This window comes from Silurus aristotelis (genome assembly GCF_946808225.1).
Source record: "Silurus aristotelis genome assembly, chromosome: 9".
NCBI lineage: Eukaryota > Metazoa > Chordata > Actinopteri > Siluriformes > Siluridae > Silurus > Silurus aristotelis.
Genome location: NC_139582.1, coordinates 2,841,648 through 2,856,892, shown reverse-complemented (window position 1 = coordinate 2,856,892; position 15,245 = coordinate 2,841,648). Strand labels below are relative to the sequence as shown.

Here is a 15,245-nt window from a genome sequence, read left to right as displayed (position 1 = left end):
GGGTGTGCGAGTGAGGACAGAACACGTACCGACAGCCTAGAAACGCGTGGTTGGCCCAAACCTTAGACAGAGAAAGGAGCCTGTCCAAACTGGGAGTTGTGACCCCTGGTTGGATTGTAGGAAAGACCTCCATATTGCGCAGAACGAACTCTCGCCTGGCGCTCCAGTGCTTATTCGTCTCGGAGAGCTCTCTTAACGATTCCACCCAGTGCGCCAGGTGAGGGTTCTGCTGAAGGTACTCAGAAACGACATCCTGTCCACTCTCCTCTGCCATCACTGCAATAAAACAGAACAATCAATAACATGATAGGGCTGAATTTGAATTTAATTCATTTTTTGTTTGATCTTTAATCAAGGTAAGATGTTGATCCAATCTGATACACTGTCGTTGCACCGACGGCAGAATAATTAAAAGTCGATATAATCCGACCACAAGATTGGCGTGCCGGATTGACGTGTGTTGAAGGAACGTATTGTAGAAATAGCGTCTAACATCATGGAGACGGATGGCTATTCACCTCAGGATGACCTTGTGCCAAAGGAAGGTAGCAACGTTTCCTCTGTGGTTTGGAAGCGGTTCGGATTTCAGAGGCCATTTATTTTTTTTTTTACTTCACTCCATTTCACTTAGAAAAAAAATCTCACTTTTTTTACTCGATTACATTTTGCTAAATCAGTCGTTCCTTTTTTAGTGGACAAAAATGTAAATTGTCAAACAAGCAGCAAGCCATCAATCAGTGTGGAGCGCACGGTCTGTTTTGAACTTGTTTTGATTGCAATCTACTGATCACCAACATACAGTTCATCATCAGTTCAACAGAACATTTAGAAAGAAAGAAATGATGAAGAAACTCCAGACTCATTATTTACATACGTTTTTTGAACTAGTTGAAAAGTGTTTTGGGCTCATGATCATGATAATAGAAATCAATCAGTGTTTGAGTCATTAATATCATTCTATTAATAGATCCGTGTGCTGAGAGTCACATTTGAGTCTTTTCACATAAACTGAGTTGATTAAGTGAAGAGTCCAGTGATAAATATGATAATAGGAACATTGCAAACGTAATAAATCATAGTACTTAGGAGTCTTAAGCAGTTTAAAGGAAACGTTTGAAGGCAAAAACGTTTGCACTTTTACTCAAATGAAAGTTTAAAGGGACACTTTTACTGAAGTCATATTTTACAGGGTGGATCTCCACCACAAGTGAAACAGATCCACCTAAAAACGCAATGATCAGAGTCAGTAGCGGTATCATTTTCTTATGCCAAGAACAGATCATGCAAAAATATTTTGCTGGAGAATTTGTTTTACATTTATTAAAACCAAAAATACAATGTTCCTTAACCAGATGATTTTTCTAATTACTAATAAAGAGAATGCTACTTGTTGTTGTTGTTTTTAGTTTACTAGTTTCACATCTTAAAAAAAATGGAGAAACAACAAAAAAAACCTCAAAAAAAATTTGTTTTGCTATATCGCCCAGCCCTAACATGAGATACTCATTTGATTTTACACGATATGCCAAAAGTTCTGGGACACCCATATGTGCTTCTTCTCCACATCTACAGAGGAGCACAACTGTATAGAACGTCTTTGGTAGCATGAAAACTCCTCAACTAGGAGACCCAAACCCGTTCCAGCATAAAAATGCTCCTGTGCACAAATCCAGATCCGTGAAGATGTGCTTCACATGGTCTTGGAAGTGTGTGGAAGATCTCCTCAGACCTTAACTCTACTGAAGAATACATTGGAACGCTGAAAGCTCCACAGGCCTCCTCATCATACCTACATCAGTACCTGACAGTACCTTGATCCCACAACAAACACGCTTTGTGCTATTTTTATTTTATTTTACGATAGATCAAATCGATATTTTTTATTTATGACCATAAATAATAAAATATATCGATCCTAATGATCTCTGCAAATACTATTATCGAGAGCCACGTGCAGGATTCGAGCAGAATTAGCAGCTATTCGTCCGCCTCGTGTTATTAAAATAAACTAATACTTTTATTACGATTACAAAAAAAGAGAAAAAGAGAGAGAGAGAGAGAGAGAGAGAGAGAGAGAGAGAGAGAGAGAGAAAAAAAAACTGACCGTCAAACGGTCCCTTTTTTTTACCAATTTCTACATAACCAAGTAGGGCTCGACAGGCAGCACTTGCTACAATATCAACAATAATACGGGGAGAACGCCACTTCCGCATACGTCATTAAAGTGCGCCTGGGAGGCTGGTGCGCTGGACGTGATCAGAATGCGACGCGCGTTTGGCGGTGTTTATGATAGACAGCGGGTAGGGTTTGAATGGATATCGCGTTGTTGGGAGGTTTGTTAGAATAAACACTTATGTAACAATGATCCACGAACTTCTTCTTGCTTTAAGCGGGTATCCAGGAACCATAATTACCTGGAATAAACGAAATGGTTTGCAGGTAATTATCGTTAGGTGTCATTTTATAACCGCATCTTCACCCATGCTGTGGATACTTCCTTACTTTATAGTAGTAAACAATCTATTTTTTTTTGCAATATTTAAGAATAATATATCGATTATTATTGTAACAGGTATGCATGGCGCATTATAACTAGTTATAACATGTATACGTGGTGTATTTGTAATTAAAAGCAGTTGTTTACAGTCTCATTACTGCAAAGAGCTCAATATTTCCAGCATAGAGAAGTTGAATCACTGTGTCTTCCTTGTTGCAGGTCTCCCAAGATCTCCCCTTTCTCCATCCCAGTGAAACCAGTGTCCTGAACCGGTTGTGTAAAATGGGCACAGATTATGTGCGTTTTACAGAGTTTATAGAGCAACACACGGGACATGTTCACCAACAAGTAGGAGCAATTTTATTATCGAAATATCCTTTTTCTCCATAACATACTGTTAAAAATCTGTGTTGGACGAAGTCGACAAACATGTACTTGAGTTAAAGTAGAGATACAGTAGGTAAAATATGACTCCGGTAAAAGTGCTTCCTTTCAACATTCACTTGAGTAAAAAAACAAACAAAATATTTGCATTCAATGTACTTAAGTATTCAAAGTACTACGTTTAAACTCCATTTAAACTCAGTTGTTGTGAAAAGACTCTGTTACTCTTAGCACATTAATAGGATGATATTAATGAGTCAAACAGATTGATTTCTATGAAAATTATGATGAGACCCTAAACTTTCTTTTAAACTACTTCCTGAAAATAAGACCACGAGTGTTGTGGTTCAAAAAAGTAAAAAACGGAGCGTAGGCTCTACCCTGATTGGTGGTTTGCTGCCTGTTTGAACAGTTAAGTTTTTTTTTATCCGCTCATAAATAAAAAAGAACGACAGATTTTGCTCAATTTAGTTGAATATATATGACTTTAAAATGTAGTGAAGTTAAAAAACACTTCAGTTAAGTAAATATACACAAAAAAAGCTACTTAGGTACAGTAATTAATTACGTTTACTTTGTTACTGTCTACCAATTCTGTCAAGTTGTTTTATAAGTTAGCAGTATATAAGTATATCTGGGCTGGATTGAGTGGGTTAATCAAGCCAGGATGGACCTGAACTCCACATTCTATATCTGATTGCTGCTTTAATTGTTTAAAATAACATCTTAAGCCTTTTCTCTGCCTGTGGTGTCTAATTTGTCGTTTCCAGGAGCACCACATAAGCCAGCCGAGCCAAAGTGGATTACACGGGATATACTTGAGGGCTTTCTGTACCGGCCTACACTCCATATTACAGCCTTACCGCCAAGCACTACTAGATCTCGAACAAGAGGTCTGATCCGATTGGAAACAAAGAAAATATAAATTACTGTTTAAATATCATTCCTTTTTAATATCACATCAAAGAATAAATGTAATCCATTGAAATGTTTTTGTTTTGTTTTCTTTTGAAGTTTCTCAGTGATCCGCATCTCTCGATTTCCCATGTGAACTACAAGCTGGAACAGGTGAGTTATAGCTAACACGTTTCATTCGATCCCCTTTACTTCTCAACTTAAATAAGATAACATTCCTCCCCGTTCTGTGCTCTTTCCCCCTAATCAGTTTCAGTTACTTTTCCCCTCTGTGATGGTTGTCATGGAGACCATCAAATCTCAAAAGGTAGGTCAAGGTGGCTTTGTGTTTTCTACACACATACGCGAGTAATCGCAAGGGTATGTGAAACATGTGACACTTTTCCTTTCTGATCAGATCCATGGCTGTCAGATCCTGGAGACTGTTTATAAGCACAGCTGTGGAGGACTTCCGCCTGTTCGGATGGCCTTGGATAAGTGAGTGTTGTACAAAATCCACACGTCCTATACTTATGATTTCAAGCGATAGTGGATTTTACCAATAGAGATATCAAGGTTGGATCGCATTGCTGATAACCAATTAATAAACCAATAGTTTTTGAAATGGACAATGGATAAAAAAGCAAACAAATTTAACACTTTGTAAAATAGTACTGAATTTTATTAAATTAAAATATATTAAAACAGTACTGAATCATGAAAATGTGTAAAATAAATGTAAATATATTAATTATAATAATAAGTAATGACGACGCTAACAAGTGAGACATGCATTCAAATTGAAACAAAAAAGTAAAACAAATAATTAAAAACAGTTACATTCAAAAAGGAATTTAAGACACTACAAATAAACAGCATGTGGTGTCAGTGATTCACCTCTAGAGGCCGCTCTCGTTCTGCTTAATGACAGCAGAACTTCTTAGCCGCTCCAGCAACCCAGAAAAACTATCGGTACGGATTATTGTCAATAGATTCGGCAATCAAATATCGGTGCAGAATAATCGACAAAACTGATGAATTGGTCGACCTCTGGTTGAGGGATAAGGTCCTTGCTCAAGGGTCCAGCAGTGGTGCCATGACCTGATCAGAAGGCCAACGTCTTATGAAAGATCTATAAGCAAGCACTTCATAGAGCTACACATACTGTAGATCATGTCTATCAAGTCCAATGTAGAGCAATTGTATTGTCAAAATGTTCCAACTTGGGATCTACAGAGCCCCTTTTCTCAATATAATACTGAGATCAAACATCTGCATTTTGACCACTACCTCGTTTTGAAGTCACAGTTTGGGTCAATTTCTCTACAGTTTGGGGGAAGAAATGTAAAACAAAATAATTCTTTTGTTAACGTAATTTTTTATTATTATTAAGATTTGTGCACATGAACAGTTTAACATATTAATAAATAATTATATTTTATACAAAGAAAATAAATGAAAAAATAAAATAGAATAAATCAAATGAATGCAATTTTTTTTTTTTTTTTTTAATTATACTGATTAAATTTAATACTCAATTAAACTGTCAAAATTAAATTCAATACTTTATATTTGTTTGACCTCATTAGGGTAATACAGATGTGTATATAAGTGTGTGTGTGTGTGTTTTACATTTATTTAAATTTCGAATGCGTGTACCGTTACACCCCACTTTATACTGATCTGAATCTAAAAATATTTTTTGCTGGTGCAGGATTCTTGCAGTGTGCCACGGAGTGATGTATAAGCAGCTGGCTGCATGGATGCTGCACGGCTTGCTCCTGGACCAGAGCGAGGAGTTCTTTGTGAGGCAGGGCCCCAGCGCCGGAGGAGCCGCAGCGGCACAGGAAGAAGAGGAGGAGGATCTCGGCATCGGGGGGCTGAGCGGGAAACAACTTCGCGAGCTGCAGGACTGGGTGAGAAATCGCCCTGCTTTGCTTCATAGGATATATAACTGTAGGTCTGTACCTCCGTGATGATGTGATTAACGATGTAATGTATGTTTCTGGAGGAACAAGAAATACAGACTGGAATAGCAAAGTGAAATTGTGTGATTTGAAATTGTGTGACATGACCCTAACTTTTTTCCGTGGATTAATCTTGAGCCTTTCCAAATCATTTTGCCGAAGACATTATAAATGTTGGCTGTTCTGAGCTTTTCAGATGTTCTTTCTCCTTCAGAGGCTGATCGAAGAGGAGAACATGCTCGCCCCATCTCTTCAGCAGTTCTCCCTGCGTGTCGAGATGCTTCCCTCCTACATTCCGGTCCGGGTGGCTGAAAAAATCCTCTTTGTCGGAGAATCGGTTCAAATGTTTGAGAACCACAATCATAGTCCCTCCAGAGCTGGTAGGACCACAGCAAATCAGACATGATGGTTCTGTATTGTTTATGTAGGCTTACTGAACTTCTAATCTTCCTAATGCAGGTTCCATACTGAAACACCAAGAGGACACGTTTGCTGCAGAGCTCCACAGACTCAAACAGCAGTCGCTTTTCAGCCTGGTGGACTTTGAGAATGTAATCGATGGGATTCGGAGCACAGTCGCTGAGGTTGGTTATGGGCCTGTGGGGTTTTTTTTGCTCTTGATGCTCCTGATCATTCACAGTAACTGTCATTTAATGGGTCCAGAAATAATCCAACATAATATTTAGGAAGCCAAAAGTCAAGTTCAAGTCAGTTTGAAAGGTGGAGCCTGTTTTTCATACATCTCTGACTACATCTGAGATTAAACGACATGTCCAAGATCCTCTAATCATGATATCTATCTGTCTGTGATTGATAGATAGATAGATAGATAGATAGATAGATAGATAGATAGATAGATAGATAGATAGATAGATAGATAGATAGATAGATAGATAGATAGATAGAAAGATAGAAAGAAAGAAAGAAACATGTAGATAGTCAGACAGACAGACAGACAGACAGACAGACAGACAGACCTAGATCATGGAGAGACTTTTTGTATCATCTCCGTTTATAAAGCCATGATCTAATCCTGTTTACACTAAATAATCCTGCTCCTGAGCAATATTTGCAACTCCATGATGAACTTTGAAGAAACAAAAACAAACAAAAAAAATCCCAGATCAAGTGAGGACATGTCAGTAGGCCATGTGGGTTCCTTGGAGTCAGAGTTACTATTTAGTATTTATATTTATTTATTTTATTTTTTTTTCTTTCTTATAGCATCTTTGGACTTTGATGGTGGAAGAATCTGATCTTTTGGGACAACTTAAGGTAAACAGGAGGAGGATATGATACTGATGATGATGATGATGATGATGATGATGATGCAGCTGTATCATCTTGATCTAATAATAAAAAATAACTAATACACTATAATGAAAAAATTGCTGATACCCAGATACTACATTAATAGTTTTTAGAAAGCATGTATGAGTATTGCTGTGTGTGTGTGTGTCTGTGTGTGTCTGTGTGTGTGTGTGTCTGTGTGTGTCTGTGTGTGTCTGTGTGTGTCTGTGTGAGTGAAATATTTGTATATTGTGATAATCTTCGTCATATGAAAGTGTCTTTATTTCCCCTCGTAGATCATAAAGGATTTTTATTTATTGGGACGTGGTGAACTCTATCAAGTCTTCATAGACCTCGCCCAGCACATGCTTAAAACCCCTCCATCAGCTGTGACAGAACACGGTGTGTGTCTGAGTGTGTAATATGAGCTAACTAGCACCTCTTATAAACTCTGCCAGAGTAACTGTACTTTTAATCAATGTCCAGATCATCCAAGAAAAAAATGTAGAAATCATCACTGCTGCCGTTTGCAAATTTTTCAGACGTGAACGTGGCCTTTCAGCAAGCCGCTCACAAAGTCCTGCTTGACGACGACAACCTGTTACCTCTCCTGCATCTCACGGTTGACTATCAAGGAAAAGACAACAAAGGTACTAATCTAACTATTATTGATGTGCCTGCTTATCTGCTATACGCACTGATGTGTGCTTAGAAGCAGCTCTTTTACACATCTGTAGCTTCAAAATGCACTACGGACAAAAGTATTGTGGACACCAGACTATAAGATTCGTACGAGGTGGTAACAAAGTTTCTAGACGAGCTCTGTTTACAAGAAAGTGCTTTATTTATCTACATTTATACACCATCACCTTTCAAAATAGTCCCCTTGCATAGCGCAACAGCGCCCCCACGTGGTAACGCACCAGAACAGCACCAGTTAGCGCCATTCGTTTTTTTGATGCCAACTCGCATTTTAATTTTTAACATCGCAGTCCACATTTAGTCCTGGAGATCTTTCACTCCACATCGTAATGCTGCCTATGCTAACCCTGTCTATAAAGAAACTACAAAGCTGATCAGCATGAAGTGTTAACATGTTATGCCTGCGTGTTTGCAGAGGCGCCTGGGACTAGAGAAGGCACCACACCTCCTCAGGATTCTTCTCCTCGAGAGCCTCCTGCAACAGGCTGGGCTGCACTGGGACTGGCCTACAAAGTGCAGTGGCCCCTGCACATTCTCTTTACACCTGCAGTGTTGGAGAAGTAAAGCATGCCTTTGAGTCACTATACTACTCTAAGCATGGAGACTCCTGTCAATATACTGAACCAGAATTGATATATATATATATATATACTGTATATGTACAGTGCTGTGAAAACCCATTTGTTTTGATCTGTAGGTTCTGATTGTATTCTCTTTTAGGTATAACGTGGTGTTCCGCTACCTGCTCAGCGTGCGCCGGGTGCAGTCGGAGCTGCAGCACTGCTGGGCCCTGCAGATGCAGCGCAAGCACTTAAAGTCCAACAAGACGGACGCGGTTAAATGGAGGCTGCGCAACCACATGGCCTTCCTGGTAGACAACCTGCAGTATTACCTGCAGGTACGAGCGCAACCCGAGTACGGTCATCGTTCCTTTTTTTTAATTGGAATTGATCATTTCTGTATTAAATTTGTCTCACTCAGGTGGACGTCTTGGAGTCACAGTTTTCACAGCTTTTGCAGCAGATCAACTCGACCAGGGATTTCGAGAGTATTCGTCTGGCTCATGACCATTTCCTTAGTAACCTCTTAGCCCAGTCGTTTATCCTTCTCAAGCCGGTAAGTCTGAGAAGCTCCTCGGATATATTATTACCCTCTTTAACATAAACTTCTTCAGCAGTTTGAGCTACAGGAGCTCGTCTGTTGGATCGGACCACACGGACCAGCCTTCGCTCCTCACGTGCATTAATGAGCCTCGTTCACCACTGTTCCTTCCTTGGAGCACTTTTCATAGATTCTGACCTCTGCAGACCAGAACATCACACAAGGGCTGCAGTTTTGGAGATGCTCTGACCCAGACGTCTAGACGTCACAATTTGGCCCTCGTCAAACTCAACACAAATTTTTACGCTCACCCATTTTTCCTGCTTTTAACATCAACTTTTTTGCCTAATAAATATTCCCACCCACTAACAGGTGCCATGATGAAGAGGCCATCAGTGTTCTTCACCACTCATAATTATATAATGTCAACGTTATGTCTGATCAGTGTATATATGCACGTTATATGGACAAAAGTTTGTGGACACCTGACCATCAGATTGATATGTGCATGAACATCCCAGACCACATTCTCAGTAAATTCTTAGTAAATTCAGATACTGATGTAGGTGAGGTGAGAAGGTCTGGGGTGCAGTCAGCGTTTACCTTCAATGTTTACTAGGATTTATACCTCTGTAGCAGATCATCTTCTTATACCCCCAGGATTGTGGCAATAGTTTAGGTAAGAACCACATATGGCTGGAAAAGTCGGGTGTCCCTATACTGTAGAAGTCTGGAATTGTTTCCCCCATTCACATGTTTTGCAATATCTGATTTCTGTAGGTGTTTCATTGTTTGAATGAGATTCTGGATCTTTGTCACAATTTCTGCTTGCTGGTAAGTCAGAACCTGGGGCCACTGGACGAGCGAGGAGCAGCTCAGTTGGACATTATGGTGAAGGTCAGTCGACTGTGTTAATAAATTTATATTGTAGCCAGAGCACATTTGTCCTCTTGAAAGGTTTTTCCGAACACAGGAAGGTTTCTAGAAATCTCTCGATCATTTATACCGGGTCGTACCAACCGGATCGGATCTCATATCAGCTTCTAATGACATTAAAACTACGAGTAAGTGTTTTTTTTTTTATTTTATTTTTTTTTTATAAATAAATCAACTTCATGGCTATTTTAAATAAATTGGCCAAAGTGTCAAAAAAAATGGAAGCGCAACTGTATCGCAAGCATCTCAGTGCGCATGTTCACGAACAAAAGTTTCTGGACACCCGACCATATCATTTATGTTCTTTCTGAACATCCCATTTGCTCTAATAAAAACCTCCACTCTTCTGGGAAGATGTTCGATCAGATTTTGGAGGGTGCTTTTGGAGATTTATTCTGCCACAAGCACCCTCCAAAATCTGATAGAACATCTTCCCAGAAGAGTGGAGGTTGGTCCCAATAGTTTTGTCCTTATAGTGTATACAGCGTACATGGAGGCAGAAGATAGTGAGAGATGCCCGATGGAGGCTTCGAGACAGGGGTTCAAATAGAAGAATGTGTCTGGGGAGCGTCTTGTGTTCGAAGCCTGCAAATACGGACTTATTAATATAAAATGAAACTGGTGACAAAAATCAGGAATTTTGATTTGGTCATGTGTTTTGGAAAAAAACAGGGTTTTAGCCGCCAGTCGTTCCTGCTGTTCAAGATCCTCTCCAGTGTGCGTAACCACCAAATCAATCCAGACCTGGCTCAGCTACTGCTGCGTCTCGACTACAACAAATACTACACCCAGTCAGGAGGAACGCTGGGGAGGTAGGTGTGGTGAAGGAGTTTATAGTCACATTGTTTGTTAATTACAGCAAAAGTAATAAGACTGGCATTTCTTTATTTCTTTTTTTTGTCTGGCAGTTTCGGGCTGTGAACAGAACCTGAGGACGAATTCTTACATCTCGACAGACGCTCAGATCGTGAGACGTAACGATATTTTACATCTGTATTCTGCCCGTGACGTTTCCCAGACCCGTTGCTGTGCTTGTAAATACCGCGACCCGAATAAAAAAAACAAATAAACCCCAAGGAAAAAAAAAAAAAAAGGAGACGCCATTTATTATGTCAAAAAACCGTTTAAAACTATATACACAGTAAAAGCAGGCATGTGCTAAAACAGCACAGGACGTGAAAGAAAAAAAAAACTTCTAAGAAGAGCGATCAGGACGATATTCCGGCTGGCTGTCGTAGGCCAGACGCTCGCCGCAGATCACACACTGAACCAGCCATTCCAGAGACACTGCAGGAGTGTTGGTGGATGTCACACCCTTGAGCAGCGCTGCAGGACACTGAGACGCAGACACCACCAGGTCGAATTCCTCAGCTGGAATATCTGGAAAGCAGACAAGTGTTGAAAGAGAAAAAATAAATAAATCTATTACGTGCATTGCACTGCAATAGTCCTAATACACACGTGAAGAGAAGAGCAGATCTTTTTAGACCTGGTTCTTTAAATTCTTTGTTGTTGTTTTTTTTTTTAGTCTTTAATTAATTTTGTTCCTTTGATCAGAAATAAAATGCCACGGTTTCAATAAGCAGATCCCCCAACAGGGGTACATACACCATATATATAACTGCATAGCGTCTATGGGAGTCACGTGACGAAAGAACGAACGAGACCCGAGAGATGAACTACTCAATACGTTTTCCTGTACAGAGATTTCTGCGATGCTTTGCTCATACAGTAAAAAAAAAATAAATCACTCGTGGAGACGACTCGTGCTTTTGAGACACATTAAAGAATCGTTTAAAATGAACGACTCATCACTGGTATACACTCTATGGGTAGAAGAATGGACCACACAGGCCAGCCTTCGCTCCACACGTGTATCAAATGAGCCTTGGCTGCCTGTGACCTTGTCTCCGGTTCACCACTGTTCATTTCTTGGAGCACTTTTAATAGATTCTGCCCACTGCACACCAGGAACATCCCACAAGAGCTGCAGGTTTGGAGATGCTCCGACCCAGTCGTCTAGACGTCACAATTTTCAAACTTGCTCAATTCCTGACGCCCATTTTTCCTGCTTTTAACACGTCAATTTTGAGGACAAAATGTTCCCTTTTTGTCTAATAATAAATCCACCCACTAACAGGTGCCATGATGAAGAGATGATCAGTGTTCTTTACGTCACCACACGTCATAATGTTATGCCTGACTGGTTTATAGTGAATGAGCGGTGGGATTTTGCAATTTTTGTTTAGTAGCACTGAGAAATATGCAGCGTCTGATTTAGAAACAAATGTGTGGAATAGTGATATGAAGCAGGCAGAACCTACCAGAAGAATTGTTGCTTAGTGTATGTTGCTGGACCTTTGTAGCTCCACACATAGTGAGTAAGGAGGTCCATAAATGTATACGATCCTCTGCCAGCAGCAGGACTTTCAACGCTTTGAAAGGGTTACAGCGTGCATGCCTGTGTGGGGAAAGAACGCACGGTTAAACTCCTGTTTTTGTATCTTAGAATCGTGCAGAACATTACCACTAATCTGCGTTTACACTACATCATCAAAAGTATTGGGACACCTGAGCATGTTTTTGGATTCCCTTCACTTCAACTAGGAGATCTGAACCTGTTTCATCATGACAAGTCAATGCAGATCTGCTTACAAGGGATGGAGTAGAAGATTTCCTGCTAAAGAGCTATAAATCCTATTGAACAATGAATGTGAACACTGCACCCCAGGGCTCCTCACCTCCATCAGTATCTGACGTTACTAACTGGCTGAATCGCACAAACAAACTCCGGAAAAGATTTTGGTCATTGCTACAACAATTATCTCATTCAAACAACTTGAGCAGTTAAGGGCCTTCTCAAGTGCCCCCCAGCAGTGGCAGCTTGGTGGTGGTGGGATCTAACCTCACGTCTTAACCACCTTCCTCTTAATTACCATTCTATGATCCGTGTCTCGGGTCCGACTCCGGCAGGAAGAAGGTAGTTCCTGTAGTTCATGAGCTTCTTCTCTTGACAGCAGTCCCGCACCCAGATCTGAGAGACGCAGGGAACCCCTCCCGCCACACACAGCAGGTACGTCTGCGTTCGGCAATGTTTATCCGCGATCAACAGGCTCTGGTAGGCTGCTTTACACTGAACACACAGGAACACACAAGAACCGTTTGTCTCGAGACGTTTCAAGTGCTTCAGAAATCATTCGGAATGCGATCGCGGTCTTACCTGTTCTTCATTAAATTCAGGCAGGATCATTCCTCCTCCAGCCTCTAACTGCCTCTCGGTGTACTGCTTGTTATACGGAGCTGTCGGCACGCATTCTAACGGAAAAACCAAACAGAGGAGTCGGACGTAAGGGTGTGCGATATTGACAAACTATTTTAGCAATAAAGATAATTCGGCGATATTTTTTGTCGAGTGTGTTCTTGTGCTCGTAGCTTCGGAACTACCTTGGACAGCAGACTCGTAAAATTTGTGATATTTTTCATATTTTGTGTGGTTCACAGCAGAACCATTTTTTAAATAAGTTTAAATCAGGGTTCCCACTCTTTCATTAGCAACAGATTCAAGAACTTTTTAAAGCACCATTTATTTTATATCAAATTCACACCCAAACATATATAGTGTCTGATGTTTTGATTGTGTGGGTTTCGTAAATTTAGACCATTTTGAGCGTTTTTTATTCTCCACCCAAAATCATTAGCGCTCTTTTGTTCCGTCAGCACAATTTTTTTTTACAAAACTATAAAACATTTATTTCAACTTTAATATAAGCACTTTCAAGAACCTATATTTGTTTACAAGTACTTTCCAGGCCTTTTATTCATGTGTCTGAAATTCAGGTACTTTCAAGAAACATGGGAACCGTTAAATGGGTTTTTTACCTTGTATAGGCATTTTTTTTAACCTTCATAAAGCCTTTTTTTTACATTTATTTAGAATAATTAGACATTTTGACCGTTACTAAGCGAATAAAATCGGTATCAACAAAATTCATTTTTGCAATGCAGAGGAAAGATGCTTTAAATGTGAAATTAAAAACACCAATAAGTCACCGTTAATTAAGTGAGTCAACGAATCAACCGTTTAAACGATTCAGTTCCATTACAGTGACTCACTCGCTCTCTGTTGCTGAGACACAAAAACAGGTGATGTGTCTATTAATATCCATTTCTTGTTGATTGGACTGTTGTATAAAATCAATATCGCATTTGAAATCGTGCTGATTTTTGGACTTCACTTTTCGTGTGATATTTATTAACTATATGAAATTATATAAAATGTACACAATTTCTGGCCCCATTCTCTTTATTTCGTAGCGTTTCTCTCGGCTGCACTGCTTCCAGTACGTGTCTGTGGATGTTAGATTTTTGGTCCAATCAGATTTCAGCCTCTATGTGCTGCCATGTCAATCTAATCTGCCCAGAGCCTTCAGAGTCAGTACTGCCTTTTTTTTTTTTACCATAGTCTCCTTAATAAACAGCTCTGTTTCTTTAACCAATCAGATTTCATATTCGCTCACAGGGCAGCTCGCTGGCCCAGAATAGCATCAGCATTTTTCCGTCCTCTGATTGGTTGGTCAGAGGGAAACTGTTACAGCCAAAATCGACTGGCAAAACACGTGTGTACACGTTAATACATCGGTTAGATTTTTTTACACCTACGGAGGAAGAGAAATTGATTTGGTCTTGGACATACTTAAAAATCCATTTTCCGGAAAAGCTAAACATCGTGAGGCCAACCCTGAAGCTAGCTAGCTTGTCTCAGCCCGGGAAAGGGTTTGATCACCACTTCCAGACCGGTGAATACGAGCGGTACCACTGGATTACAGCCTCTGGGGGGCGCTGCAAATTATGAGTCTGCATCCCTGGAGAGTAGGTTGTATTTTATTTACTTTTTTTTGTTTTTCTCATGTTGTTCTCAGACAAATATTAATTCTGAACTGCTCCAGATGATGAAGGTGCACAGTTGAGGTTGTATTGTAGAGGTTTGGAGTCTTAACTGAGTTTGTTGCTTTAGTAAAAAATGGTTTTCACCCTCCATGTGAAATTCCTCTCTCTCTAATGCCACATGGTGTTATATCGCGTTTTTGTACGATATTGATGGTTTCTATAGTCAGACGAAGCTTGAAATTATGCATCGAGCTGTGATGAGAAGCTATGAGAAGTTTTATTTTTTTACCTTCCTCTCCGTCGCTGGTAGTCTGGTTGGATTTCCCGTCTTTGTCAGAGGATGCAGTGAGCATGAAGACAAAGCCCATGAAGAGAGATGTGCTCTCGGGGAGAGGCCCGTGGGTCACCAGGACGTCGCCGGGGACCGAAGGCATCTCGGCTCCGCTTCCAGAGGTGTCGCATGGAGCCGGTCTCAAAGCTAAACCCACAATCATGTAGAACAGTAAAATACATGGTGTGATTATAAAGGACTGGTCATTTCCAGAGGAAAAACTATATGTAGATAATAAATAATGGAGATTTTTTCC

General features: G+C 40.1%; 3 protein-coding genes across 17 annotated transcripts in view; 1 reads left to right on the top strand and 2 right to left on the bottom strand.

Moving 5' to 3' along the window:
* cdkn2aip (CDKN2A interacting protein) overlaps window positions 1-2,261 on the bottom strand; it is a 3,417-nt gene extending 1,156 nt beyond the window's left edge. The window contains exons 1-2 of one of the 2 annotated variants that reach the window (XM_083551458.1): window positions 2,105-2,261; window positions 30-276 (exon numbers count right to left, since the gene is read on the bottom strand). In XM_083551458.1, coding sequence (XP_083407584.1) covers window positions 30-276; window positions 2,105-2,213 — 356 coding nt within the window. In that variant the 5' untranslated portion in view covers window positions 2,214-2,261. The remainder of the gene's footprint in view (window positions 1-29; window positions 277-2,104) is intronic. The other variant, XM_083551459.1, reaches the window with a different exon arrangement.
* tubgcp4 (tubulin gamma complex component 4) lies at window positions 2,216-10,864 on the top strand. Its single transcript, XM_083551457.1, has 18 exons — window positions 2,216-2,439; window positions 2,717-2,845; window positions 3,652-3,774; window positions 3,896-3,949; window positions 4,047-4,103; window positions 4,194-4,273; window positions 5,490-5,691; window positions 5,957-6,122; window positions 6,202-6,326; window positions 6,967-7,017; window positions 7,329-7,434; window positions 7,575-7,682; window positions 8,150-8,294; window positions 8,455-8,632; window positions 8,716-8,850; window positions 9,616-9,732; window positions 10,444-10,583; window positions 10,680-10,864. The coding sequence occupies exons 1-18, from the start codon at window positions 2,362-2,364 to the stop codon at window positions 10,690-10,692; spliced, it is 2,007 nt and encodes a 668-aa protein (XP_083407583.1). The 5' UTR covers window positions 2,216-2,361; the 3' UTR covers window positions 10,693-10,864.
* Window positions 10,856-15,245, bottom strand: part of tp53bp1 (tumor protein p53 binding protein, 1) — a 20,615-nt gene continuing 16,225 nt past the window's right edge. For all 14 annotated transcript variants that reach the window (XM_083551444.1, XM_083551453.1, XM_083551447.1 and 11 more), the window contains 5 exons: window positions 14,948-15,136; window positions 12,992-13,086; window positions 12,708-12,904; window positions 12,096-12,232; window positions 10,856-11,151 (listed from right to left, as the gene is read on the bottom strand). In XM_083551444.1, the coding sequence (XP_083407570.1) occupies window positions 10,967-11,151; window positions 12,096-12,232; window positions 12,708-12,904; window positions 12,992-13,086; window positions 14,948-15,136 (803 nt within the window). In that variant the 3' untranslated portion in view covers window positions 10,856-10,966. The remainder of the gene's footprint in view (window positions 11,152-12,095; window positions 12,233-12,707; window positions 12,905-12,991; window positions 13,087-14,947; window positions 15,137-15,245) is intronic.

Bases quoted from the DNA above. Each gene is read 5' to 3' on its own strand.
- tubgcp4 (XM_083551457.1), top strand. From the start codon at position 2,362: ATGATCCACGAACTTCTTCTTGCTTTAAGCGGGTATCCAGGAACCATA. The intron at 4,104-4,193 runs GTAGGTCAAGGT...CTTTCTGATCAG, and splicing joins AGACCATCAAATCTCAAAAG to ATCCATGGCTGTCAGATCCT. The intron at 4,274-5,489 runs GTGAGTGTTGTA...TTGCTGGTGCAG, and splicing joins GTTCGGATGGCCTTGGATAA to GATTCTTGCAGTGTGCCACG.